The sequence below is a fragment of the Aspergillus neoniger genome (assembly GCF_003184625.1).
Source record: "Aspergillus neoniger CBS 115656 unplaced genomic scaffold BO87scaffold_29, whole genome shotgun sequence".
Taxonomy (NCBI): domain Eukaryota; kingdom Fungi; phylum Ascomycota; class Eurotiomycetes; order Eurotiales; family Aspergillaceae; genus Aspergillus; species Aspergillus neoniger.
Genome location: NW_020291157.1, coordinates 209571 through 233443, shown reverse-complemented (window position 1 = coordinate 233443; position 23873 = coordinate 209571). Strand labels below are relative to the sequence as shown.

The 23873-nt window shown below is 50.8% G+C and overlaps 6 protein-coding genes across 6 annotated transcripts; 2 read left to right on the top strand and 4 right to left on the bottom strand.

The window, feature by feature from the left end:
• Positions 1-191: 191 nt before the first annotated feature.
• Positions 192-6050, bottom strand: BO87DRAFT_364928 (putative TFIIIC transcription initiation factor complex subunits Tfc3; the record flags this gene model as incomplete). The annotated part of the gene is made up of 3 exons (XM_025621774.1): positions 5906-6050; positions 4569-5674; positions 192-4517 (listed from the first exon to the last, which is right to left on the bottom strand). The coding sequence occupies exons 1-3, from the start codon at positions 5970-5972 to the stop codon at positions 192-194; spliced, it is 5499 nt and encodes a 1832-aa protein (XP_025476879.1). The 5' UTR covers positions 5973-6050.
• Positions 6051-6274: 224 nt separating this feature from the next.
• BO87DRAFT_125318 (uncharacterized protein) lies at positions 6275-6899 on the bottom strand. Its single transcript, XM_025618006.1, has 3 exons — positions 6866-6899; positions 6560-6810; positions 6275-6497 (listed from the first exon to the last, which is right to left on the bottom strand). The coding sequence occupies exons 2-3, from the start codon at positions 6751-6753 to the stop codon at positions 6404-6406; spliced, it is 288 nt and encodes a 95-aa protein (XP_025476878.1). The 5' UTR covers positions 6754-6810; positions 6866-6899; the 3' UTR covers positions 6275-6403.
• Positions 6900-8097: 1198 nt separating this feature from the next.
• BO87DRAFT_315066 (uncharacterized protein) lies at positions 8098-9355 on the top strand (the record flags this gene model as incomplete). Its single annotated transcript, XM_025619683.1, has 6 exons — positions 8098-8275; positions 8338-8456; positions 8510-8571; positions 8621-8646; positions 8702-9051; positions 9101-9355. 6 exons carry the CDS (start codon positions 8098-8100, stop codon positions 9353-9355), a joined length of 990 nt encoding a protein of 329 aa, XP_025476877.1.
• A 496-nt stretch (positions 9356-9851) lies between these two features.
• Positions 9852-10893, bottom strand: BO87DRAFT_125271 (N-terminal protein methyltransferase). The gene is made up of 2 exons (XM_025618004.1): positions 10862-10893; positions 9852-10800 (listed from the first exon to the last, which is right to left on the bottom strand). Exon 2 carries the CDS (start codon positions 10744-10746, stop codon positions 10027-10029), a length of 720 nt encoding a protein of 239 aa, XP_025476876.1. The 5' UTR covers positions 10747-10800; positions 10862-10893; the 3' UTR covers positions 9852-10026.
• Positions 10894-10999: 106 nt separating this feature from the next.
• BO87DRAFT_379019 (ribosomal N-lysine methyltransferase) lies at positions 11000-12744 on the top strand. Its single transcript, XM_025623929.1, has 6 exons — positions 11000-11155; positions 11225-11839; positions 11901-11958; positions 12014-12076; positions 12144-12255; positions 12346-12744. The coding sequence occupies exons 1-6, from the start codon at positions 11021-11023 to the stop codon at positions 12698-12700; spliced, it is 1338 nt and encodes a 445-aa protein (XP_025476875.1). The 5' UTR covers positions 11000-11020; the 3' UTR covers positions 12701-12744.
• Positions 12745-14035: 1291 nt separating this feature from the next.
• BO87DRAFT_125177 (FMP27 family protein) lies at positions 14036-23216 on the bottom strand. The gene is made up of 4 exons (XM_025618003.1): positions 18387-23216; positions 14407-18336; positions 14257-14357; positions 14036-14206 (listed from the first exon to the last, which is right to left on the bottom strand). Exons 1-4 carry the CDS (start codon positions 22980-22982, stop codon positions 14146-14148), a joined length of 8688 nt encoding a protein of 2895 aa, XP_025476874.1. The 5' UTR covers positions 22983-23216; the 3' UTR covers positions 14036-14145.
• Positions 23217-23873: the final 657 nt, after the last annotated feature.

The following is a 23873-nucleotide window of genomic DNA, read 5'->3' as shown; positions in this document are numbered from 1 at the left end:
AGCTGATTGTGTGATGGAGAGAAGTCAGATTATGTTAGGTTCATCTGTAGTAGGTAGGCAAGCAGGTTTTGTATGGGATATTGTTAAGGTAGAACTGACATCAAAATTCAGTGTCTGGCATTAATTGGTCATTTACATACATCAAGTTCGAGCTACTAAACACTCATCCAATCTGTATCTGCCAATGTACATTAAATATCACCCAATACCATCCACCACCATTCTCGTACTACCCACCCCGATTCCTGCGTCGCCACACCCACCCCCTCCAACCACTCCAACAGCAGCTGCACCTCCCACTCGCCCATCGTCGGCTTCAACATCCCCGCTATCACACTGGCATCAATCCTCGGCCGCGTCGCCACGCATCCCACGACCGCCGCCAACGCCATGTCCCACAGCACCCGGACAAACGACCCGTGGATGTCGTACCACAGGGGTATCTTCGCTGGCAGCTGCGTGGCCGCATCGACACCCTGCGGACGCGGTGCCACAAGGCTTTGTAGCTTCTCTTGGATAGGGTTGCCATAGACGTACGATTTGGCCGGTCGCACCTCTATCGAGAATCGCAGCTTGTCCTTGTCGATCTGCCGCGTCAGGTAGCCCCCGTCCGTTAGTCCGTACTTCTCGCGCGGCACATCGCGCGGGTGAAGCACCACACGACCCGTGGCAAACAGGTTGATCACTACAAGCATGTCGCCGTCTTCGGCGTTGTAGTCGATGTCCATGTATCCTTGCTTGCGCAGTGTCGGGTCCAGGATCTCGGTCTTGAATCGCTGCGCTCGCCGCAGCTCCGTACTTTCGATGACGCGTCGCCGGCCCAGTGCCAATAGGAAGTATTCTGTCACGTCGTAATTTCGGCCTGGGGTAATGCGGCCTCTGTTGCCCATGGAGAGTGCTCGTTCTGTTACGAGAGACTGCAATGCCTGCTGCACCACATGCTCTCCGAACATCTCCAGCGCCTGTCGCGCCTCGGCTGGGCGGTACTTTTCCTCTGGTGTCACCACGTTGGCTCGCACCCAGGTCTTGACCACTTCCAAGCGGGACAGCTCCGCTCTCCGCGGCTGAGGCCGGTTGTATTTCTCCGGCAGAGGAGCAGCGAATGGGACACCAGCGATCAGGGCGCGCTTGCGGCCCACGGTTATCGACTGGTTGGTTTGGTACAGTTCATCGATTGGTACGAGCGCCTCCTCCCTTAGTTCAAAGACACTGTCAAACTGTTCTCGCGTTGCAGGTAGATCGGGGAGCTTCTCGGACTTGGGGGCATCTAGTTTCGTGTTCGCCCACTCAATAACTCTCTTCCAGTCATACCCTTCTAGGTTGTCGTAGTCAATGGGAGGAACCTCGTTATTAGCATACGCCTCGATGAACCTTTCTTGGAAATCGCCTTGCAACTTGGCGATCTGCAGGCGATATTTCCCAAGTATTCCTCTAGCTCGGTGAATAACAAAGGCTGGATCCAAGTCCGGAAAGCAGCAGCAAAGAAGTGACCAATCAACCAGACGAGCATCGGAACCTCCAGCTAAACTGCGCACAGCAACAATTGCGGCTATGAACTGCTGGACTAGTGTCCGTGGCATCTGCGAGACAAGACGGCTCCGGCGTAATGGCTGGCGCGAGACGGGTTGAGCCGTAGCAGGCTTATTTCCGTCAGAAGCAATGCTCTCATTCAACTTGGTAAGACGACGATGCCCAGGCTCGGTAGCAGTCTCGGACCGTCTTCGCCGCGATTGTGAAGTTTGACGTTCCAGACGCGCCTTATGTCGAGTAATCATGGGTGTCACTTCTGTAGCTGCGTCTCCAGTCTGCTCGTCGACATCGAACCGGATATCGCCTTCGATACCAGGAGTCTCCATGTTTTGAACAGTCTGGTTGATGTAGAACAGATCCGCGCTCTTTCGACGGAGCAAATCCTCGTGGCTGAGCTCCCACTTGAGAATAGTATTGTTATCCCGGAAGAACTGGCGTGATCGTGGGTCAGCGTCTCCAGTGTCGTCCATGACTCGTCTCCGCGTCTGGCTGAACAGATCATCAAGGGAATGCGGTAGGTCGTGGGTTTTCTTTCTTCCAGCCGCTTTCGCGCGGTCTCTTGCAGCTTGTATAGCCGGAATTCCAGCTTCTGTACCAAAAGTTCCAGTGGTGGCATGGAACGTCGGCTTCGTATTCATGAGCATCGCGTGGGGTGCTATAGTAGACCACAGTCGCCTCATCTTGCGCAGTGAAGCCAGCCCTGCCTCCACCTGCTGTCTTTGACCTCGTCTGGGCCCATCGCCCGCACGCCCCGGTCGGGAGATAGATGTCAATGCGCGTGGATCATCTTGGTCACCGCGACGACTCAGAGTCATGAGTCGCACGATCTCTGCACCGTCTGCTGTCTCATACTCCTCTCCCATACTCAAATGTTGCAACAGTTCGCTACGCAGCATATGGCGTCGGCGCTTTTCCACGGCGCGAACCATTGCCGGCTTTTGGTGCAGCTGTACGGTAATGCCCCGTTCCACCGGGAGCTGGGAGAGTAGTTTCTCATCTCTGCGTGGCGTACCCCGATTGCCATTCTTTGAGATCTCTGGGTCAATCTCAACATTAGGAGGGAAATAGTACCGATCTGTGGCCAGCATTTCCTTTTGCATATCCAGAATCAGGGGGTCGTCGGGCTTCATGTCCGCCTTATAGATGATCTTCTTTGTTACCATGACACCCTTCCGGTCTCGCCCACTGAAAGTCAACTGCCGGACCTTGCCGGCATCAACCATGATTTTGACGACCGATCTGATTGTGCGCAGATCTGGTATTTCCTTATGTCTCTTCTTTTGCCAGGCTGTCATGAATGGATACCAGATTTCTGTGCCCATAGGATACGCGCCGCCAGCTTGTTCAAGGATATCCAGGACAATCGACCTCCGAAGGACAGCGACGGAACCACCTTTCTCTGCAAATATTCTTCGCTTTCTACCAGATGGCTCAGGTGCTTCTGGGGCACTCTTCTTCTGTTCTGTCGTTTCGGGCGCAGCTGGTTCAGCCAAGCTTTGTTGAGTCATGTCGTTTGTCGTAGCGATTTCTGAAGATTCGTTGGTAACGGTACCTCTCTCCGATGGCCTTTCCGCCGCTGAAGCCTCAGGCTCATCTTCAACGGCATCATTGCCTTTTCCGGTTTCAGCGGTCGACTCGGTGGTTGTACCTTTCCTGTCCCGTAAGGCTTGTCCAGAGCGAGCCCGTTTGAAAAAGGTTTCTATATCCCCATTGCGAGTGGCGGATCGGCCGCTGCTCCGCGGGAGTTTCCGAGATGAAACGTTATCCAATACAGAGCCGTCGTCTGTCTGCGAGGGACCTTCTTCTGTGAGCATAGGCGACACTGCTCTTTTTCTTTTAGTTCGTCTCAAAGGCGACGTCTGTGTCGCTTCAGGTTCACGCTCGAGCGGTTCTGCAGTCGGCGAACCATTTTGCGAATCCCCATTGACTTCCTCAACACGCCGGTGCTTTGGCGCATTTTCACCCTCCAATCCATATTCGGTATCTGACCCATCCTGACGCAATCTCTTCGAGCCTCTAACAGAAAGAGCTGGAGAAGTGAATTGGGGTGGGAGACCATCGTCAACTGCAGGAGAGGATTGAGTCCGTCCGCTGGCCTGCAAACGAGTCTTCCTGGATACAAGCACAGACTCGTCATCTGGCTCGGCTGTGTCTTTCTGGAACCAAGGCAAAGTTGCCAACTTTGGTGTCTTGAACACAGCGATCCGACTGATTTTTGGCCGCCCTTGCCTCTTGCCTGCCGGTCGCCGACGTCCACGAGTAGTAACGTACACACCCGGCCCGGTGCGTTCTATGAGCAAGACGCTGTACTCCGTCCAAGTCTCATCCAGTCCAAGAGCCTCGAGCTTCTCCTTTTCAGACATGCCCCGGAATACTTCAGGATCAAGTTGCGACTTCCTTGGGCGGCTTTTGACCGGTTTCACAGAAGGCACATCAGCCATCTCTGTATCAGAGCCCTCCTGACCTTCTATCTTCACCCTAACCGGCGTGGCATAAGGCTGCGCAGTTGAGTCACCAGAACCGCGAATACGTTGATGGATCGTGTATGTTCCATCCTCCCGGCGTGCCGCTACGGCATCGCTGCCTGAAAATACGTAGTTTGCCGGTTTAACTACCGAGATACACTCCAGCAGTGTAACGTTCCCATCCTTGCATAATTCCTTCTTTAACACAGCGAGGGTGAGCCCATGAGCATCAAGTTGGGGAGCGGCATCAACAGGATGAATGTGTGCGCTAATTGACTTCGCTTTTTTCGGAGAGAACTCAACCGCCTCCCACAGCGCCTCCCCTGCATCGACCAGCTGCTTGAAGTTCATTGCAGTATAATGGACATAATGAGTGATAGTGCGCTGAAGCGCCGTATCTCTCACAATAGCCAGATGGCGCAGGTGCAGAGGTTGGGATAGCTGCCAACATTCTACGAGACGACTCACTGCGTTCTCCAAAGGTCGTCTGAAGTAGCCGCCAAAACAGGCTCTCAGGATTCCCTGATAGCTTCAGTAAACGTTGGCTGTCACAGTAGTATGCCAGGTGCTTACCTGATTGGTGATACCATCAGTTCCTGTTCGATCAACAATCTCAAAGATCTGATTGTGAATGCTCCTGTCTGGGGACCAAGAAGGGAGAATCCGACCAGCCTCTTCTACTGCTTCACGCTTCACTAGACCGACCGTGCCGTTGCTGTTTGGCTGTAAGGGGCTCTGTGATGTGCCATCTTGCTCCATATCATCCTCAATGTCGAGATTATCTTCCTGTTCTAGATTGGAAAGTATGCCGCGACTGAATTCGTTAAATAGTTCGAAGTCTCTCTCCGTTGGTTCTCTTATAAGCATGACGCAAGGGTGGAACTTTTTCAGAGTGTCGGCATACTGAGACAAAGCTCGAACACGTTTAAGAACGCCAATACGTTCAAACTTTCGAAGCGCACGGGATAAGATCCTCCAGCGCCAGTGATCTTGAAACCCAAGCTTCTGCTTCAAGTCATTGCGAGAAATGATCTGATATTCCTGGAGGATTTGGAAAAGCTGATCAAGAAACTCTTTGAAATCGATCATGTTCTCCTGCTTGGTCGCATCTGCATCCTGCCCAGAGTCCCTGTCTACAGGGGCATGCTCTGGTGTCAAGAACTTGCGCAAAGTACAAAGGCTGGTACGAGTAGACTTGACTTGAATGGCGCGTTTCTCGATGTAGCCCTTTTGCTGCAGAACATCCGTACGCTTCGGCACGGAACGTTTGTCCTGGCCACTGACTCTGACTAGTTCTGTCTGCGCAATGCCGTTGTGCTTGCGCGATGCAATAATAGAGAGAAGAGCGAATTCCGTGGGGAACACCTTGGTTTCATCCGGTCCGTGACCAGCCACTGCGAGCCAGGTTCGCTCTTTGGACACAAACACCCGGGCCGAGTCCGATGCCCCGATGACGGCTTGGTCTGTCTCCGCATTGGTTTGACCACGCTCGGCATCCCGGAGGCTGAGGTGATTGCCTTCTCTGTCTTTGCCAACTGATACCTCTGGGTTCTTCATTAGCCAGGACCAGACCTTCTCCTGGAACCGGCGGTCCACGTTGTGCGCACGGCCAGCTGCATCTTGCGCCGCCTTGGCATAGAAAGTATCAATAAAGGTTAGTATATCGGCAGGAGAAGCTCCTGAACGAGGTTAGTTGACTAGCCATAATAGTACTAAAACCAATGCAATCATAGGCGATAAAGTTTATGCAGGTATCCAAAGGCAAGGTTCGCCGTTGAAAAGACCCGAGCTGGATGTTACCTCATGGTCCAATCAGACGGATGGCGCATGCAGGGGTTGGCCATGTCGGTGGGGATTTTTCGAGACCGTCACGACCGGAGGAAAAAGAAAAAGACGAGCGAGCAACTGACCTTGATCACCGCAGAGGGCAATCTCCGCAAGGAGAAAATCAATCAAATCCCGTAGACTCGGGGCCATCTTTGGCCATGTCAGCGTCCAGACTGTCTCATGCAAATTTCGACCAACACGAATTGACGTCAATCCATCTCCCAGACAACGGGTTGGGGAGCAGAAAATGAAGGAAGATGTAGAGGCAGAGACGCGATTCGAACCAGCGTCGCGGAGGAAATGCGAGGTGAAGCCCGAACATACCGCGGGGGTGGCGGACAGCTGTCACGTGAAACAGATGCAACACATATTATGTAATTTACTACAATATCTGATGCATAGTTAGATTATGCTCTCCAAGTGACTGAAGATAACGATTCACAAGTGAGACTTCTGATGTCAAAAAGGGATCCTATTCATATTAATTAGAATCTATCAGTGTTACCGCACTTTCTTAGTCAGTAACACATCAGCCGGGCCTAGACGGACTAGGAGTGGGTAGACATGAAGGGGTGTATGTATCACAAGGCATCACTAAGCTCATGAACATCAAAATGGGCCAAATCTAAAGACTTCTGCCATGCAACATGGTTGTGTTCAAGTTGAAATCCTACGCTGGAGAGCTTCAGTTCAAGAAGATCAGTCCAGTCGTAACGGGAATCGTCCGATGACCTTACAGATTTCCTGAGACCCAATCTCCCAGACGGCGGATGAGAAACCTGCCTGGTATGAGGCCATCAGCTGTCTTCTCTAATGAGCTGAAGTTAGTAGCTTCGAGAAGATAGTATTGCCCATTACTCTCTCTCCAGCTAGCAACAGTTACCTCAAGAACTCCATCTGTGGACTTCTTGCATATATCCTTTGAGCCCATTTAGTATGTACCAAGGCACAGTTCTGAGACAGATAGCTCAATTCGAGGGAAGGCTTGCTACAATCACTAGATTAGCACAATAATCTCGCAACTAGATAACGGTTGCTCTCACAAGAACATCATCTTCTACTGGCTCAATAGATTCCAAGAAGCTGGATAGATGGGAATAAATAGAAGAGCTGATGGAAGTTGGATACTGGGATAGTAAGGAGATGCAGTGCAGTCAACGTCACTATAATGACGAAAATTCGATATGCACCTCCCTTCATTGCCAAAGTAGTGTGTGGAGAAACTGGCAACCAGCGTCAGCTAGTCAGTAAGTGAAATTATCACCATCAACTGAGAGAAGCATTACAGCAGAGATGCCGTGCTACATGCATCATTCAGTGGTACGGCCCGAGCTACCCTGAAATCGGGACGGGGAGCAAGTGGAGACACGGTCGGGAGTGGATCAAGAGACCCTTTAGATGGATACTCCATAAGTATTTGACGTGCAAAGCAAACTGCAACTGCTAGGATTGATGATCACCGGCTATTCTGTTTGGAGTAACCCCGGCACATTCCGAGTCTGTCCTTCCAGATTCGGTCAGTGCCGCCTCAAAGAGGGAAATGGAATGGGTCAGCTGACTCTCCCACTTTGTACAAAGTAGTTTTTAAGTTATTCTTCTGGAATCATGTTATGCACATCCACCAAGGGCATAACCAACTCAACTTAAGTCGATTTTATATCAAAGCTCCCTCATAATCTTCTCCACTGCTGCTGTGGAAGCCATTTTAATGTACGAAATGTATGGATGATACTATTTTCCTTCCGTCGCTTGGATGCCTGTTCCATTCCCTGCAACCGCTTGGTTCACGCTTCTGCGAGAGAGATAAGCATACCCCAGAACATCCTGTATGTACGGTATGTACGATGGTGCCCTCAGTCCTTGCAATATCTGAGGGTGAATAAACAAAGAAACAACGATGTCTCACTAATCCTGTGCAGAACCGGTCTGGAGCGCAGGATCGACAACTAGCAGCATGACATCACGGCCCGGTTACGTCAGGCATCACGGCCAAAACCAACCGATGCCGCCGATGGCAAAAACATTTCCACTGAAAGCCTTGGGCTCGTTTACGAGGCGTCCCTGCCGTCGTTTCCGGCCTTTCTGGCTTATCTCTCGTCAGTCAGATTGACTTCATCTGGGATTTCTCCTTCCTGTTCCTCCCATTCCCATCTCCGTCCTCTCCCGTCATGTCTTCCCTTGTCTCTCGAATACTATTACCCTAGACCCGGCCATTGCAGATTGCGTGAGATTGACAAATTAAACTTCGCCCACCCGCACTACGACTGCCAACTCGATGGACGAGGAATCGAGGCCTGCTGCGTGTCCTGAGCCTCCACCGCTCCCATACTCCTTGCGCTCGAGGAAGAAGTCCATCGCCATCTTCTGGACAATCTTCATGATTGATACTCTGGCCCAACCGCTCGTCCTCTACTGGGCGCTCTGGTACGCCACTGATCTTTCGCACAACCTGGGTACGTGGATATCTGCCTCTTTACCTTATTCATAAATCAGCTACTCATTCACTGTCCTATAGTATTCAGTATTGTAACGGCTTCGTTAGGAGGTGTATCGGTATTCGAATACTTTTATCGTCTCTACAACTTGTTCCGCAAAGACTCGCGAGCCCGTCCATTGAACGCTAGGAAGGGATGGGTACGCTCTCCATGGCTAAAACTTGTATAGAAGTGGGCGCTGACCGGATGTAGCTCGATTTCTTCCATATCAATTTCACCATCGTCTGGTTGATACTGGCGATTGAGCTAATTGTGTAGGTGCTGCCATCCATTTGTCCACGGACCAGACTAACAGCGCCACAGAGGAACCGTTCCTGAAGAACCATATGGTAAAACCTATCTCTTCGTCTTCTTTGTATCCTCGCTAACCCGCGTGGTCAATAGTCCGACTAGTTGCCATGGTCCTTCCGACGGTGATGTTTTACTTCGGCAGCATGTACCTGGCACTCGACATCCTTCGTGTTTGTGGTGTTAAAGCGCCTTTTCGGATTTCATCAACGCCCAAAGGCTCGACAATGCCGACCGCCCTATATGTTTTGATCGAGGATGTAGTGGCAGTTGATGGGGGTGGTGGTCAGATTTACCGATATGCGCTTCGCACCCGATATCTATCTAGCCCGTACTTCCGGCGTATGCTGTTCCAGATGAACTGTTTCTGGGCTGGGGGATCTATCGTTGTCGCTGCCGCCATAACGGCAATCATATTTACTGTTTCAGAGCCAGTTGCATACACTGTGAGTGAACTTCCAGCAACTAAAGTACTTGGTACTAAGTGATGTGTAGCTAGGATGGTCGTTGCCGTTCGCATGGGCTGGCCTCTGGACGTTGGTCACGATACCTTGGGTCCAAAGCGATCTTCGGCGCGAGAAAAAGGCTTGGGCAGAAAACCGGGGCCAGGGAGGTATCCCGTACACCGATGACCCTGATGCGCCCAGTGGTGGTCGGACCAGGCTTGAGGCGATGCAGGATCATCTGCCAAGTTTCGTGCCTTGGTTCCGAGAAAAGCAGGCTCCCCCGTCTACACCGAGTGATCATTGAGGTATGCCAAGTGACCGCAGAGCCTTACCAGCCGTGACGCTACCAGACCGCTGAGTGATGAGATAAGAAATTTTGAAGAAAATTTTGATGATGGAATGTTTATGACGGCTTGAGCCACTGTACTATATACACCGATACCCTGCTTGTTCCTACTTTCATACATGATCTGGTTATGCTTTCTGGCCTTTGTTTGAAGACTGCATAGCCATCACACACTCCTTGATCCTGTCGATAACAACATGTCTCCCAGGGTTGTTGATTTCGCATTGGCATCACTTCTGCAGCTAGCATAGATAGATATGATACTTCGTACCAATTCATCTAAGCACTCTGCATCTCGATGCGCTCACAGCAGGTGTGCAAAGGCGCTGGTGTGCAATGGGTTTTGCAATATTTCTCCTAGGAGTATGCATGGCACCGTCTGGGTATATGCTCCACATGGTAGTCCATCCAGGTATCCCATTATACCGCATGAGCAGCAGCAGTATCATCCGCTGCGCACAACTGGGCGTTCCTTCAAGCGGGGCTGCGCAATACCAGCGTCCGCACTGATAGTAGGGCGCGAACCTCAGCATCAAAGACATCACAGTCCGCTTCCACTCAAGAGTCTCAGCGGCAGACGATACTCAGCACCGCTATATTCTCAACACTGAATATTCTCCCGGGACCCCTCAAGTCGACGGTCTCAACGCATAAAACCTCACAGGCAAGAGCTTAAAATTCTTCGGGAACCCCAACTGCAACTCCGACGCAAGAAGCACCAACCCAGCCTCTTTAAACAGCGTCCGAAGCTTCTCATCTGTCCTCGTCACACTACTATCCTCCTCATCAAACATATCCAACCCAATCGGATCGGTGGACTGATTCTCCTTCACGATCATAATCCCTGTCTCCGTCAACGCCTCCCGACATCGAACAAAGTACTCCCTCAACTGCACATCCGTAAGATGTCCCACGCAGAACTGCGTCCAGATCAAATCGTACTTGTTCTTCTCAGGATACCAATTCTCCAGACCCATTGTATAGATATCCCCGACAACACCCGTGCGCTTCAGCTCCGAGTTCCGAATCACCTCGGTGAACTTCTCAATGGGCTCGACGGCATCGACGCGCTCGCAGACCTGGCTGAGGAGACCCTCGGTGACGCGACCCACGCCCGCGCCGCAGTCCACACCGAGCGGGAGCTTCCCCTCCGTCGGGCAATTGGGAATCATGCGACGGACCTTGCCAAGGAAGGTCTTGGAGCCTCGGAGATCGATACGCGTGTACCATGGGTACGAGCCTAGCATGCCCAGCATGGTCTTTGTGTTGGCGGCGACGGAGTTCCAGTAGCGGAGGGAGGCGGCATGATCGATGTGCGAGTCGGGCGGGGCATCGCTGGGGGTGGACATGGTATGTGTTGCTGCTGTCAGCAGTAGTGTAGCGCAGCGCAGCGCGGTGCAGCTCTATTAGCAAGCTTCAAGTAAGTAAATGAGTGAGGAAACTCCTGCAAGGGATGTATCCCACCCGATGTGATGTTGTTGATGCGGGATAAAATTTCCCTTATCGATCGGCTTATCTAATCGGTGCAGAACTACACCAATCGATCATCCACGATTCCTATCGGAGTCAAGCGTCAACAGATCTCAACGGCGTGGTCCAGTAGCGCAGAATTCAAGATAGAATATGGATGATTCACCTGGCGATGAGCATATTGCGTTCATGCAATGGGCTGAGGCGTCGGGGATCAAAATAAAGGGCGTCACCCCGGCACGATTCCCCGGCCGACGGTTGGGGATGAAGGCGACGCGAACAATAAAAGTAGGCTGCTGAATCCTGTACTCCTAGACCTAGGGATGAGATACTATGGTGCATTGCTAATTTATATAGAACAATGAGATCATGCTCACCATTCCTGTGGATTTAATGCTGACTATCGACTCTATCCCATCATCATTCACATCGCAATTTCCTGCTGGGACATCAATACATGGGATAATGGCTGCTTTTCTCACACACGGCGATCCAGCTCTTCTGAAGAATTTAGATGCTTGGCGGAGAGTATGGCCCTCGTTTGATGAGTTTGAAGATAGCATGCCGGTCCTTTGGCCCGCGCATCTTCGGGTATCGAATTCGAGCTACGAAGCCAACGCCAACCCTTCCTCAGCAGAAAAACAAGATCAAGATCAAGATAAGGGGAAAGTCCTCCTCCCACCCTCCATCTCTGGAGAATGGAACACCTTCTCCAAAGTTCCGGTAGGCGTAGACTACGACACACGATATCAAAACCTACTCAGCCAACAAGAAAAGCGCCTGAAAGATGCCTGGGCGAATGTCTTGAAAGTGTACCCGGAGACTGAGTGGAAGACGTTCGCTTATTACTGGTGCATTATCAATTCGAGGAGCTTTTATTATGTCTCTCCTGGGAAAGACGAGCCAGAGGATTGGAATGATGCGATTGGAATGGTGCCGTTTGCGGATTACTGTAATCATGTTGATGATGCGGTGGGTTTATCCCTTGTCTATACACCTTCTGGATAAGAGTGTATGTATTGACAATATGCAGGCATGCGATGTCAATTTTGACGGAAAGAAGTATACTTTCCGAGCAACGCGGCGATACGGTATACCCTTTCCCCTTTCCCAATCTTTATGAGCGCAGAGACTAACATCATCCAGAGAAGGGCGAAGAGGTCTACATGAGCTATGGCAACCACTCGAACGACTTTCTTCTAGTTGAATGTCAGTATATAGCCATTCTCACAAATCTCAATCTCTCAATCTCAGTTCATTTAACTAACAAAGAAAGATGGCTTCACCCTCCCCACCAACCCATCCGACAGCATCTACCTCGACGACATAATCTTCCAGGATCTAAGCATATCCCAGAAACAGGAATTAGCTAAACAGGAGATCTTTGGGTGAGACATCCCCACATTAACCTTCAAACGCAACTGCATTCCCGACCCAGATGCACACACAACACTGACACCGTATACTAAAACTAACAGCAACTACACCCTCTCCCACCCCCTCATCCAGGAAACACCCCTCCACTACGCCGCATGTCTAAAATACATGAATCTCCGGGAGTGGCGCGCCTACGTAAACGGACGCTCAGAACGGGGCGTCGACGCGCAGAAGACCGCGAGCGTAATACGAGGCTGGGTGGAGGTATATCTGAAAGAGTGCATCGGGACAATGGACATTATTGCGAATAAGCTTGGAGATCTAGGAGAGGAGAACGGAGATAGTGATAAGGGAATAGGATCAAAAGCATGGGGAAGAGAGAAGTTACAAATGTTGCTGGATAGATGGGGACAGATCAGACGGATATGTGAGGGCGTCCTTGAAGAATTGGAATAGTCTGCATATTACAGCTGCATTGGGGCAGTCATTTTCAGATTAATACCACCATGATATACTCTGCATTGCACTCTTACATACACTTGAAGAAGAAAAGAAATCGATCATATCGATATTTGCATCACTGAATCCTTACTGATTCTGTGCTTTGTTCATGTCCTCCAGCCAGCGACGCTATAAAATCTCAAGTTACACAGAGCCTGTTCGGTTACCACCAAACCAATTTAAAATCCACTTTGTACTACAGCATGGAACAATCAATTCCTGGTAAGCATACAGAACGGAACATAAGACTACGTACGATACCAGTGCCTCGAACCGACACGAAAATAAATGAGAACCGATGCTAGACCAACTCCTGGAGAAATCCGCGTGCAAATATAGTTTCTTTATCTGACCTGGGAACAGTCTTCTCTCTCTCTACCATACTACTTAACTAAACGGCTCATCCCAATGATCAAAACAACATGAGCCCACCTCTAAACTACATGAATGGCAATCCCCAACATCATCACGCAACATCCCAACTACTAAAACCCATATACTAACAAAACCTTAGAACATTCCCCTCGACCCACCCACCGCCTCCTACTTATACATCCCTCTCTCCCCATTCCCACACATTTACTTTAGCCTACTACTACATATACTAACAACATCCATTGACATCAGCACTACCATCACCATCCTCTCAGGAACAACATGTGCTCTCACAAAGTATACACCTACATGGAATGCGACCATCTGGGCAGTGATGGTCTTGACCGATGTTGGGAAGCTACGCAAAGGAATCAGAGTTGTCCGCGGACAAATTGGGATAGTCGCCATGCTGGCGCTCGGCCAGGGAAATGTCATGCTTGTTTGAAGATTACTCCGTCGGGTTCGACGGCATCGGGGTGATTGATGGAATCTATGATTTCTTGTCTGTGCAAGTTGTGTGTGATCTCTAAAGTAAGCATAGTGGCTAGTAAAGATTAATGTGTTGCGCCTCTTTTCTGTCATGTCTTGTCTTATCCTATCATACACGGTTCATATATGTTATGTCCACTGCGTGTGCCAAAATAACAACGAGAGCTCCTTTATTCCGTAGCCTTTCTACATACAATATACACCAACAACACAGATCAAGAGGAATAGCAAGTGTCAAACAGCGCCACTCGCTATTAAAATTAATGTATTCCACACAAAAACCAAATATAATTAACTTTACACAAGAAGTGAAGTAAATCACACTATACCCCTGGAACACCTGGAGACATCGACAACTCGCCGATGGAAACAGGAAACCAAAAGCGTTGACGCCTATATACGACCCACTGCGCTGGGGGTATCACACGGCAAATGCGAGGCCAGTAATGTGCAGATAACAAATGACGGATTATAATAGAAATGTATGATGCAAAAAGCCAGCGGTGAGGCAGCCAGCTTATGAGAGCGATGTGGGCTCATTTTCGAGAAGGTATCAATTTCCGGCCAAAATTGCGGATTGATGTCTTGTGACTAGTCCTATTGAACATTAGCCTGAATACCATAGGGCTAGCTCAGGAATTACATACGTTTCTTCCGGCTCGTCCCAGGTCTTGATTGTCTGTGACCTGGGCATGGCATTGCCAGAAGTCATAGGTCGAGTGGGAGGGTTGACGATTCGGCGTGATTGCTAAAAGCTGATTAGCGGGGTCCATTCACATCTGTCTTACACAACATACCTCCCAGCGGGCATCCACGTCAACCTCGCTCGCAGAGCGAGAGTCCGGTATCACCCCGCTTGGCTCGTGGAGCATACTCGATCCCAGAGAGTTGGATCGCACAAGCGGAGAAGTGCCTGTGCCAGACTTCCCAGAGCGTTGAGACTCTGAATATTCGCTGTTCGAATCTGCGCTGGCCATGCTATGGGCGTTATCGGACGCATTCACCGCGGTATCGGAGTAGTGTACGAGCTGGGTTGAGCTGGCCAGCTCCCGGTATCGTTTCTGCTGCTGCTTTGAAGGCCGGTGGTGTGAGAACTTGTTTCCAAGGATGGCGGGTGCATGCGAGATTAGAGCCTTGATGACATCCTTCTTCAGTCGCAAGGCCAAATCAAGGTTCGACCATGTTTTGTTACGGTACTCTAGGACAGGCAACCGGAAAACAAAGTCGTGGAGATCCTCTATGTTGTGCTCTCCCTTGCCTTTGTAGCTCAGACACAACACCACATCATGCACCTTGACGTGGGCAAGCGTCATGTAGTTTGACGCGCGGGACATCATCTGGGACAGGTCATCAGGTGTCTCCTTCTTGCCCTTGTTCGGTAGTCTTCCTAGTGCGAACTTCTTTTTCTCTTCGTTATTTCCTGAACCGCCTGATGTGTTAGCGACGGATTTCTCAGTGGGCTGCCTAGACAATATGCGCAGACTGTCCACTGATCTCTTCTTTGTCAAACCGCCACTCGTTGAAGGTCGGATGTGGTTCTTGTCCTTATTGTCCTTATGGAGAGGGGTCATGGCAAGACCTCTGAGCTGCCGGTGTTGAGACTTCGGTCTGGCTTCTTCCGATAGCGACAGCGTTGGTTGCAGCCTCAGCTCAATTGCTCCTGGACCCTTCAGCTGCAGATCGTCGGTTGAAAGATCACTGTTATCATGGTGTGCACGAGCCGTCGGGCTTTCCTCCTCATCAGAATCAGATGAATCATCAAGTGGCTTCATGTTTTTGATCATGAAGGGTGAAAATCCACCATTCTCGAATGCAGTAGATCCGACGTTGGGGAACATGTACTCGAATACCTTTTGGCCAAGTTCCCGCTCCAACTGAACCTTGAGAGGGAAGAGGGACACCTCAAAATCATCCAAGACAGGAATACCGGCAACTGCCTCCAACATATGCCACTTCACCTTGATCATGCAATCATCAGGGCCGTTGAGGCCACGGGCCTGGTCGAGATAAGGCACGATGATCTGAGGATAGATGGCATCTGGAAGTAGGTTCAGACCATACAATCGTTCGACTGCAACTAGGTTATGGTTCGAGCCATCGCTGTTGTCCGTGCGGTCATATTCAGCATTCCTGAGTTGGAACTCAACCAGCGGCTCCGTCTGGTCCTTCATCAGATGCCAAACCACCTCGCTGGCAGAAATATTCCAGCGAAGGACCCCTTGTGTCTTCGACATATTCGGGTCGATCTTCCTCTGAGAGGAGGTAATAGCTTTCATCAGGAAGAACAGCTCATCCTCACATTGAGTCAGATCTTTCTCCAGCACCAGCCGGTCTTCCCAGCCTTGCTTATCTAAGTACTTGGCATGGATCTGGAAATGCTCCTTGATCTCTTCCAGCTGTCGGATGCGAGACTGGAGCTTGAAAACCATCTCCGGTGCACCTCTCAGATCACTGAAATCGGATGTGAGCATGATCCTCTCCAAGCGCTCGTTACGGACCTTCTCAAGAGGCTCGCTATAAAGGAGAAGATCAAGAATGATGATGTACATAGAGTAGTACTCGGCGGAGTCGCAAATGGCACGGAAGTGAGGAAAGTCGACGCTAATATGGTCCATCCTCGGTTCCGTATCATGCACACTATACTGTTGGTCTGCCTGGCCTTTCGCCACCTCCTCATTGTACTTCAGGCGGAGGTTGTTGTACTTGTCGTACCGCAGACTAGCCGAAGTCTTCTGTATGATCCTTGAAAAGCCGAACGGGTTCAGTTCGAAATCGAACAGTGCCTCAAGGTTCAGCCAAGGTGGCCATGCGGAGCCCGGAGGATTACCATATTTGTTGCCAGCATAAAATGCTAAATGATTCATCAGGCTTTTTTGCGTAGCCACAAAGAACTGGGCTCCGTCCATGCAAAGAGAAAAGCGACGCTGCACGAGACCACTGACGTCGTCGGACACCCGCTCCTTGTCCATAATAGACACGACTTGAAGCTGCATGCCTTTCGCGGCGACTACCAGCACAGACTTTTGGTTCTTCTCACTCTGCAACTGGATCTGCGGAGCAATGAGTCGCAGATGGTAGCTGTTCTGAGGTGTGAACTCCGGTGCGATGTTTTCGCTGAAGCCATCAGACTTGGGGGCGCTATGTCTCCTTTGGTCGGATTGATGCTCTTGCTCTTCTGCATTCACGTAGCGCTTTGCATCACTCAACAATTGTTCGATCCGATCCTCGATACTATCATCATCCTCGCTGTCGACAAGTCCGCCAGCATCCGATGGGCGTCTTGAGGCAGTCCGGAACAGTTTAGAATGCTTTTGCTTGTTCTTGTTTTGTTCATCGACGATATCGAGGATGAACTTGACAGCTCTCCGAGACATGTAATACACGAATCCCCGGCGCTGGCTGACTTGATGGATATAGCGCAGGATGATGTTTCTTAGAGAATTGTTCCATTTCAGCTGGATATTGTGGATGATGAATCTGTTGTTGAAGTCACTTGCCAGATCATCGTCAGGGGTGGAGTATAATCCATCCATATCAGCCTCCTTGCCATCATTCGTTGAGTCGGAGTCTGTTCCCATCCGGGAAGCGCTGTCTTGGACGAAAGCTTCGGGGTTCCTTTCCGTGGGGAGTTTTTCTTCCCGCGCAAGCTGCCTCTCGATTCGCTGGAGCCCGGCAGTGAGGAAAGTCCGTCTTCGGTGCAACGTTTCTGCCTGTTTAAGGTAGTCGTTATGCTGACTCCTGAGTGCGGGGTCGGGATCGATCTCTTTGGCAAGACGGAGTTCCTGCTCGCCGATAGTACGACTACAGTCGCGAGTCTGCGCCTCGACGGCAGCAAGTCGGTCTCGGATGAGCTCCATTTGTACCCGACGAGGTTCATTGTTCTCCGACATGACGCATTCATGGGTGGGCTCATCACCGAAGGTGCTATACCCTGTCTCGTCAGGCGCGGTTTGGCCGTGGTCTGTTTGCCGGAAATAGGTAAACCGTGGTGTAAACGCCAAAGGCAGGATCTGTGTGCGCGGGTTTGATTCTTGGGGCAATATCCAATCCAACTCCACGAAATCATCCATGTCTATCCAATCAAGATTCTGGTCGGGTATAGTAAACCGAGACAGGTCAACAGAAGCCACAGGTTGTTGGAAGGACGATATGATGTCGTCTTTGTTTTGCTCAATGTCGTCAAGGTTTGTGCCCTCAATGCTGGCCGAGACAGCCCTGAAATCCGCAGACTGCAGATCCAATTCCGCTTGGTTGATACGCATCGCGCTTGCCTTCGTTTGCTTCAGGCGACCCTTTGCCAGGGTCTTGACTTCCTCCCGTCTTTGATGTACATCAAGCTTCAAGCTATCCAACCGAACCTTGATGCCTGTTGCTGTCACCACATCCTCAGCATAGTCTTCTCGGTCCTTGTGCTTGTAGATGTGAGCCACAAACAAAGGAGCGAAAAGCAGTTGATACTTGACTGTGGCCAGATGACGGTTGAATTTCTTGCTTGTCTTGGTGATACCAGGCCACAGTGGTCCTTGCCGGACAGGGAGTGACATGACACCCGAGAAGAGAGACCACCAGTTGAAGAAGTGTGTGAAGAACCGAGGGGTCAAGTGAACAGTATTGTAGCTTGCAGACGGCTGAACAGAGTCGACGGACCAATTCCTGCTTTCAGGGGCTACAACGGATATTGACAAGTGAATGTGGTTACTGCGGAACCCGCGGTAGGCATCATAAGTCTGCTCGAGGTTAGCTGCTTGATTCGTCTTGTTATGGGATGTTGGCCTACCTCTCGCTGCGCAGGGTCGACATGAACGGGGTTCTGGAGCACAACTTCATAGTGCGGTTTGAAGTCAAATGACCGTTGACCTTCGTCCACGTTACGCTCGAATACCAAACCGGCAGCCCATTTCACGTCACCAGAAAGCTTCATGACAACCTTCTTGAAGTGAGCGGCGTTCTTCAGGTCGCTCGACATGGATGTGCTTTCCAAGTCCTGAGCTGTGGCTTCGGCCATATACCGAGCCTCATGACTGTAGTCCGGTATCGCCAGCACGTACTCTCCACTCCTGACGCTCATGAATTCCTTCGGATCGTCACTAGTATGAACTTCCCATCTGACATCTTTGCGCCAGCACATGACGAATCCGCCTCCGAACCCTGTTACCACATATGGATCACGCGAACCCTTCAGACGTAGATGAACATCTCCATCCTCTTTCCATGCAACCTTGATTCGAGAGTGGAAGCTAAGTCTGATCTTATCCCAAAATCCAACCCTATCAGAGGGGTCGATTTCTGTCTTGGTGAACCCTTCGATGATCTTCATCATATCTTGTATCACAGGCTGATAAGACATGCCCCATGAAATGCTCGTTGGTAGACTTGTGCTGATCTCAATTGTAGGGTCGGAGTAGGTTTTCACAGGAGAGACAGATCGCCAGACTTCAATCGCAAAAGGAGGGCTCGTGGTCCCATCTGGCAACTCCGTAGAGGGTACCAGTTCAAGTTTAACTTGTCTGGCCGACTTGTAGTCACGATATTCTTCGGCAATGACAAAGTTTGTGCGAAGAGACCAGCTGGGCAGCCTTGGAGACTGCCCGGGACGTAAAGCTGGTATGTGCAGCAAATCCAAGGGATAGTCCCTCAGGTTGACGCGCGCCTCTCCCATTTCCAGCTGTATACTCATGGGAACAAGCAGCGCATACTTCATGGACATCGGCATTCCTTTGCCGATGGTGTTGAGGAATTTGGGGTAATCTTCCAAGGGGAAGAAAGGTTTGTCAATGACAAGGTTGATGTCACTTATCAAAGCGGCCAAGAGAGCAGGTCTGTTCGGAATTGAGAGTACAGTTTCCGTTTCTTGAACATCTTCGGGAGCCTCATCAGCACCGGAGAAAAGGTTTCGCACTTCCTTGATCGACGTGCCCTGGAATCGTAGGGCAGAATCGATCTTGTCCTTCCAGGACCGAGAATTGTGTTCTTGGAGACGAAACCAGGCATTCTCGGCTGAAACCTTGGCTTCGCAAGACAGGCAAGCAGCTCCCTCGGTATCATAGCGGAACTTCTTTCCTCGGCCACGCTTGTCATCCTGCAAGCTCTTCCGCGGTTTAGGGTCGGCACTCTTGCTCCTCCTGGACTCTCCGCTAACACGTTCACTACGAAGTGTCCGGTGGCTTGATCGAGCCCGAAGTCTCGACGAAGAGCGGCGATCCGATTCCTTGATCTTTTGTAATTTCAGCTCGAATGCCTCCTCGCGGGCCAAGCGCTGGCGCTGCTCTATAAGACCAGTGCGATAAATGCAACCAAGTTTCCACTCGAAAGCATCATCTTCCAATTCAAATAGCAGAGCCTTGCTGCGCAACGACACCCTGGGAATCTTCTTAGGCTCTTCCGGTTCTCTGACTGATCCAAATTCAGCTGAGTGACCCTTGAAGCGTTCATGAAGCTGCTTAAGTGCCTTTGAGGTATTGATCACGTTGTCAAAAATGCGATGCATTACCATATGATGCGGTACACCCAATCGAATAAAATCAGCCCAGACATCTATACTCCTTTGCTCGACGAGATTGGTGCCATGTTTGAGTTTCATCTTGCGTAAATCAATGCGAACGTTGTTCATGCTTATGATTCTAGCCCACACACCTTTGAGCTTCGGCGCTTCTGCGTGTAACCTGATGAGATGTGCTTTCGCAAATGGAGCGGAGAGACGATGCGAGCCAGCGGTCAACCCGTAGATCTGAACCAGCATTGGAGGATCCGCAGGCATAAAGGTCTTGAGCTGTATGACAGTTGCTCGGACATCATATGTCATGAGCTCGCCCCTCGCTGACGGACGTGGTGATGGGGGGTAAGCGAATTCCTTTTGAACAGGGGACATGGGCGTTTCAGGAATATCCGGTGACTTTCGCATGAAAGCGTCCTGGACCACAGACATCGCGACACCGAGGCAATAGTAGCGGTACAGGGAGTATTGTAGATAAACGCCCTTGAACACCGAATTGAGGTTACTAATCGGACCAAGACGATCACTCATCGTGCTTAGGGCCACCTCGAATCTCGGTAGTGAGAAAAAGGGTTCGGCCTCCAAATAGTCTTCACTTTCAATGACAAACCCCTCGAAGCCGCGGACATGGAGGGCTAGCCGTCTTCCATCTGTAGCGCCCACCTGTTTCTGTCTGGGAGGCGACGTAGGGGGAAACCTGAAGGACGACTCATCTCCAATGTAAGAGTGACTTGGGGTTCGTCTTCTCGCAAAACTGACTGTCGTTGGTTCCGACTTCTGGGCTCTGTAGTCTGCGGTCCACGACTGTAGCTGGAAAGAGATACCACGTGACACCTCAGACACACTCGTGTCAACACCAGCAATCTCCAAGCTGAGGCCAGTGGCTTCGAATTGAAAGCGAAGCAACCATGGAGGGATTCGCCTGAGAACACTAGGTTTCCGCTCCTCAAATGACATAGAGGCCTTCCTTCTGTGCCGCGTTTGAGCCCGGAACTGCTCAAGCACCTGATGGATGCCACGGTTCACTTCATCGTTGACCATGTGCGCAGAACAGGTATTCAGACTCCCAGATGCAATCACGCGTACTTCTGGCGAAGCACTAAGTAGCACCTTGAATTCCAAGCTCTCGGTCGTCAGAAGATTATGTTTCACACCGGACGGAGTTTGATAGTACAGCTGGTGTGACGCCACCCGGTAAATGGAAGAGAGCGAATAGTGAACCCCGCCTTCAGACGAATGTGAAGATTCAATGTCAAGAGATATAGAGGAAATAGAGGAAATTAGAAGATTATAATCGTCATCAGGGGTGTCGGAAGGCTTGGAAATGGGGAGGACGAATCGAACCACGGGTTCGTGAACCGATACTTTGATACTGGCTTTGGGAAGAAGCCTTGAAATCAAGCGATGGTTATCTCTCTTCTTTCCACGAGGAGACGCCTTCTTCGCTTGAGTCAACCCTAAGAGCCGAGAGACCTGCTTTGGCTCTAGATCGAGTGATGGGGAGGTCACCACCAAATTAGCGAATAATATATTGGTATTGCGCTCCTCCGGGTTGTGGTCATCGAAGGAGCTGATCGTCTTTGAAGGGAGCGTGGTCTTGATGGTTGTGGTCGCCATTGGGATATAAAGTATGTTGTCCGTCTCACCTGAGCAATCATCTAAAGTGACCGACAAAGAGATGGCCGCCAGGAGAGCTTGATGGGCGACATCATCGCGTTGGAAATACATGCGATGAGCAGGACTCTTTTGATCCATTCGGTGAAGATCAATACCTAACTCGTGCGATACCACGTTCAGATACACGGGATTTTGTTTTGACGAAGGCGGCTCAAAAGCTCGAGTTAACCTAAAGAAGCTCAGGGCCACCTGTATTCCTTGTATACCCCGAAGGATTGACCCGGCAAACTCCTTGGAGTCAGCGACTGCCTGCACAATGGTGTCGTCTCGACTTCCAGGCTGATCCAGCTCCTCCACAAAGTCTGAAAAGGAGACCTCGTCATCGGTCTCAATACTGGTAGGCTCCACCGACGACTGCCGAGACTGTTTGACGCGCTGCATCAGAGTCATCACATCGTCGTACGGGATATGCATGCGCCCAATTTTGAAAGCGATGGACGCATCTCTTAGACCCTCGAGATCTTTGTGGAGAAGCCCATGTATATTGACCCGAACATTGTCCAGCACTTCGGTTGGCTCCGCTCCGTCTATCCCGAGTAGCACATTCTGTACATTCATCACCCACTCTGCCGGTCGATGCTCGTCAGGGCCCTGGTTCTTGCGCCGTAAGAAGAGCTTCCCTCGATCCACCATCTTGCGCCTCGTATCGACACCCAAGGATAAAGATCCAACCTGGATCTGACCAGCTTCCACGAGATTGATGGTCGTATTGACGGCTACCACATCCACCAACTTTAACCAATGTATTTGCCGATGCAGTCGTTTCACTTGCTCCTTCATGCGGGTCAGCTTCCGCCATGTCTTGCTCCTCTTGGGTATGGAAGAAGAGCTGTCTTCCCGATTATCCGGCGCGGTGGACGATTCTTTCTCCGACGGGGCTTCCGAAACCGATGCATCGGGCTTTGCGGCGGACTTCTTCCCCTTTGCCAAAGCTGAAGGGTCCAGAGTCAATTTTAGTTCAGTCAGGCGAATGCTGAGCCATGTCGGTTGCGCGAACGAGGGTGGGTGTAGAGAGAGGCCGAGGCCACGGAGTTCGATCTGGACGCCATCTCGGGGAACATATGCGATGCGGCGGAGAGAAAAATATCCTATTCGTTGAATCGAGATTCCGGTCGCAATCCGAACGATAGCGAATATGAGGAAGGAGGAGAGGTAGAGGAGGAGGAAGCCCACGAGGACCGTGGTCGGGCTAAAGAGCGTCATCGTAGTTCGCGGTCAGTAGGACCGATCCGTTGCACAAAATGGGCAACCGTCCAACAAGAGATCATGGAGAGGCGTTTCGGAGACCGCGGAGTGATTCTAGACGGAAGAGGTGAGTGAAAAATGACTAGAGGGAGCAATGGTATGCCTATGCAACCACACGGGCTCCCCCGAGCAGATCCAGCGCAACCCTCCTGAAGAGAGGGGATGGGGGGTTGTACTTCGGCGGATCCGGGAAAGAGAACAGGTCTCCGTTTAAGGGTAGAGCTGCAGAGGGGTTGAAGAAACGTTGTGAAAGTAACGAAACAGGCGTAAGTCAGTCATGCTTCTTCGTCCCTTTTCTCCCCTGAATGTAAAAATTGATTTGTTCTTCGTCCTTCACCACCACCGTGAAACCCAGTGCGTTATGATGAAAGGTGAGGACGATCGGGAGGGCGAGCCATAGATGCCAAACCACTGGAGCGGCAACCTGTCAGCGGCGGAAAGGTCGAACCCCGTCGCGCTCAAGACTGGAAGCGGAAAGCCGCCCACTTTTTTTTTTTCCAGGCTGGCAATGGACCAACGAGGGGGTTATTCTCTGGCTGGACCGTCCGGCTGGCTCGGCATTGCTGCTTAGCAATTTACTTAACTGGCAAAAGATGTGGGTTTGCCCGATGCAAAGAAAATAAGAAAAAGTGAAAGCAAGCAAAGCAATTCGACGCACCTTCCGAGCCTCAAAGGGCTGCTGCAGTCGATCGGGAAGCATTTTTCCCTTTCCCCTGGCTCGATGGGACCCGGTCTCAAACAAAGCTTAGCAGCGTGGTCGTTCTTGTTTGGACTCTGTTGGATTCAGGTATCTATCTATTCACCTACGAACACGGGAGTTGGCATCTTCCCTCCTTGAATTTAGCGCAA

Excerpts from the sequence above, each read along its gene's own strand:
- BO87DRAFT_125318 (XM_025618006.1), bottom strand. The coding sequence starts at position 6,753 with ATGGGCTCAAAGGATATATGCAAGAAGTCCACAGATGGAGTTCTTGAG. Across the intron at positions 6,498-6,559 it reads GATTGGGTCTCAGGAAATCT|CGTAGGATTTCAACTTGAAC; the intron begins GTAAGGTCATCG and ends GAAGCTCTCCAG.
- BO87DRAFT_125271 (XM_025618004.1), bottom strand. The coding sequence starts at position 10,746 with ATGTCCACCCCCAGCGATGCCCCGCCCGACTCGCACATCGATCATGCC.
- BO87DRAFT_379019 (XM_025623929.1), top strand. The coding sequence starts at position 11,021 with ATGGATGATTCACCTGGCGATGAGCATATTGCGTTCATGCAATGGGCT. Across the intron at positions 11,156-11,224 it reads AGGCGACGCGAACAATAAAA|AACAATGAGATCATGCTCAC; the intron begins GTAGGCTGCTGA and ends TAATTTATATAG. Across the intron at positions 11,959-12,013 it reads CCGAGCAACGCGGCGATACG|AGAAGGGCGAAGAGGTCTAC; the intron begins GTATACCCTTTC and ends AACATCATCCAG.
- BO87DRAFT_125177 (XM_025618003.1), bottom strand. The coding sequence starts at position 22,982 with ATGACGCTCTTTAGCCCGACCACGGTCCTCGTGGGCTTCCTCCTCCTC. Across the intron at positions 14,358-14,406 it reads ACGTGGATGCCCGCTGGGAG|CAATCACGCCGAATCGTCAA; the intron begins GTATGTTGTGTA and ends ATCAGCTTTTAG. Across the intron at positions 14,207-14,256 it reads TGGGACGAGCCGGAAGAAAC|GACTAGTCACAAGACATCAA; the intron begins GTATGTAATTCC and ends AATGTTCAATAG.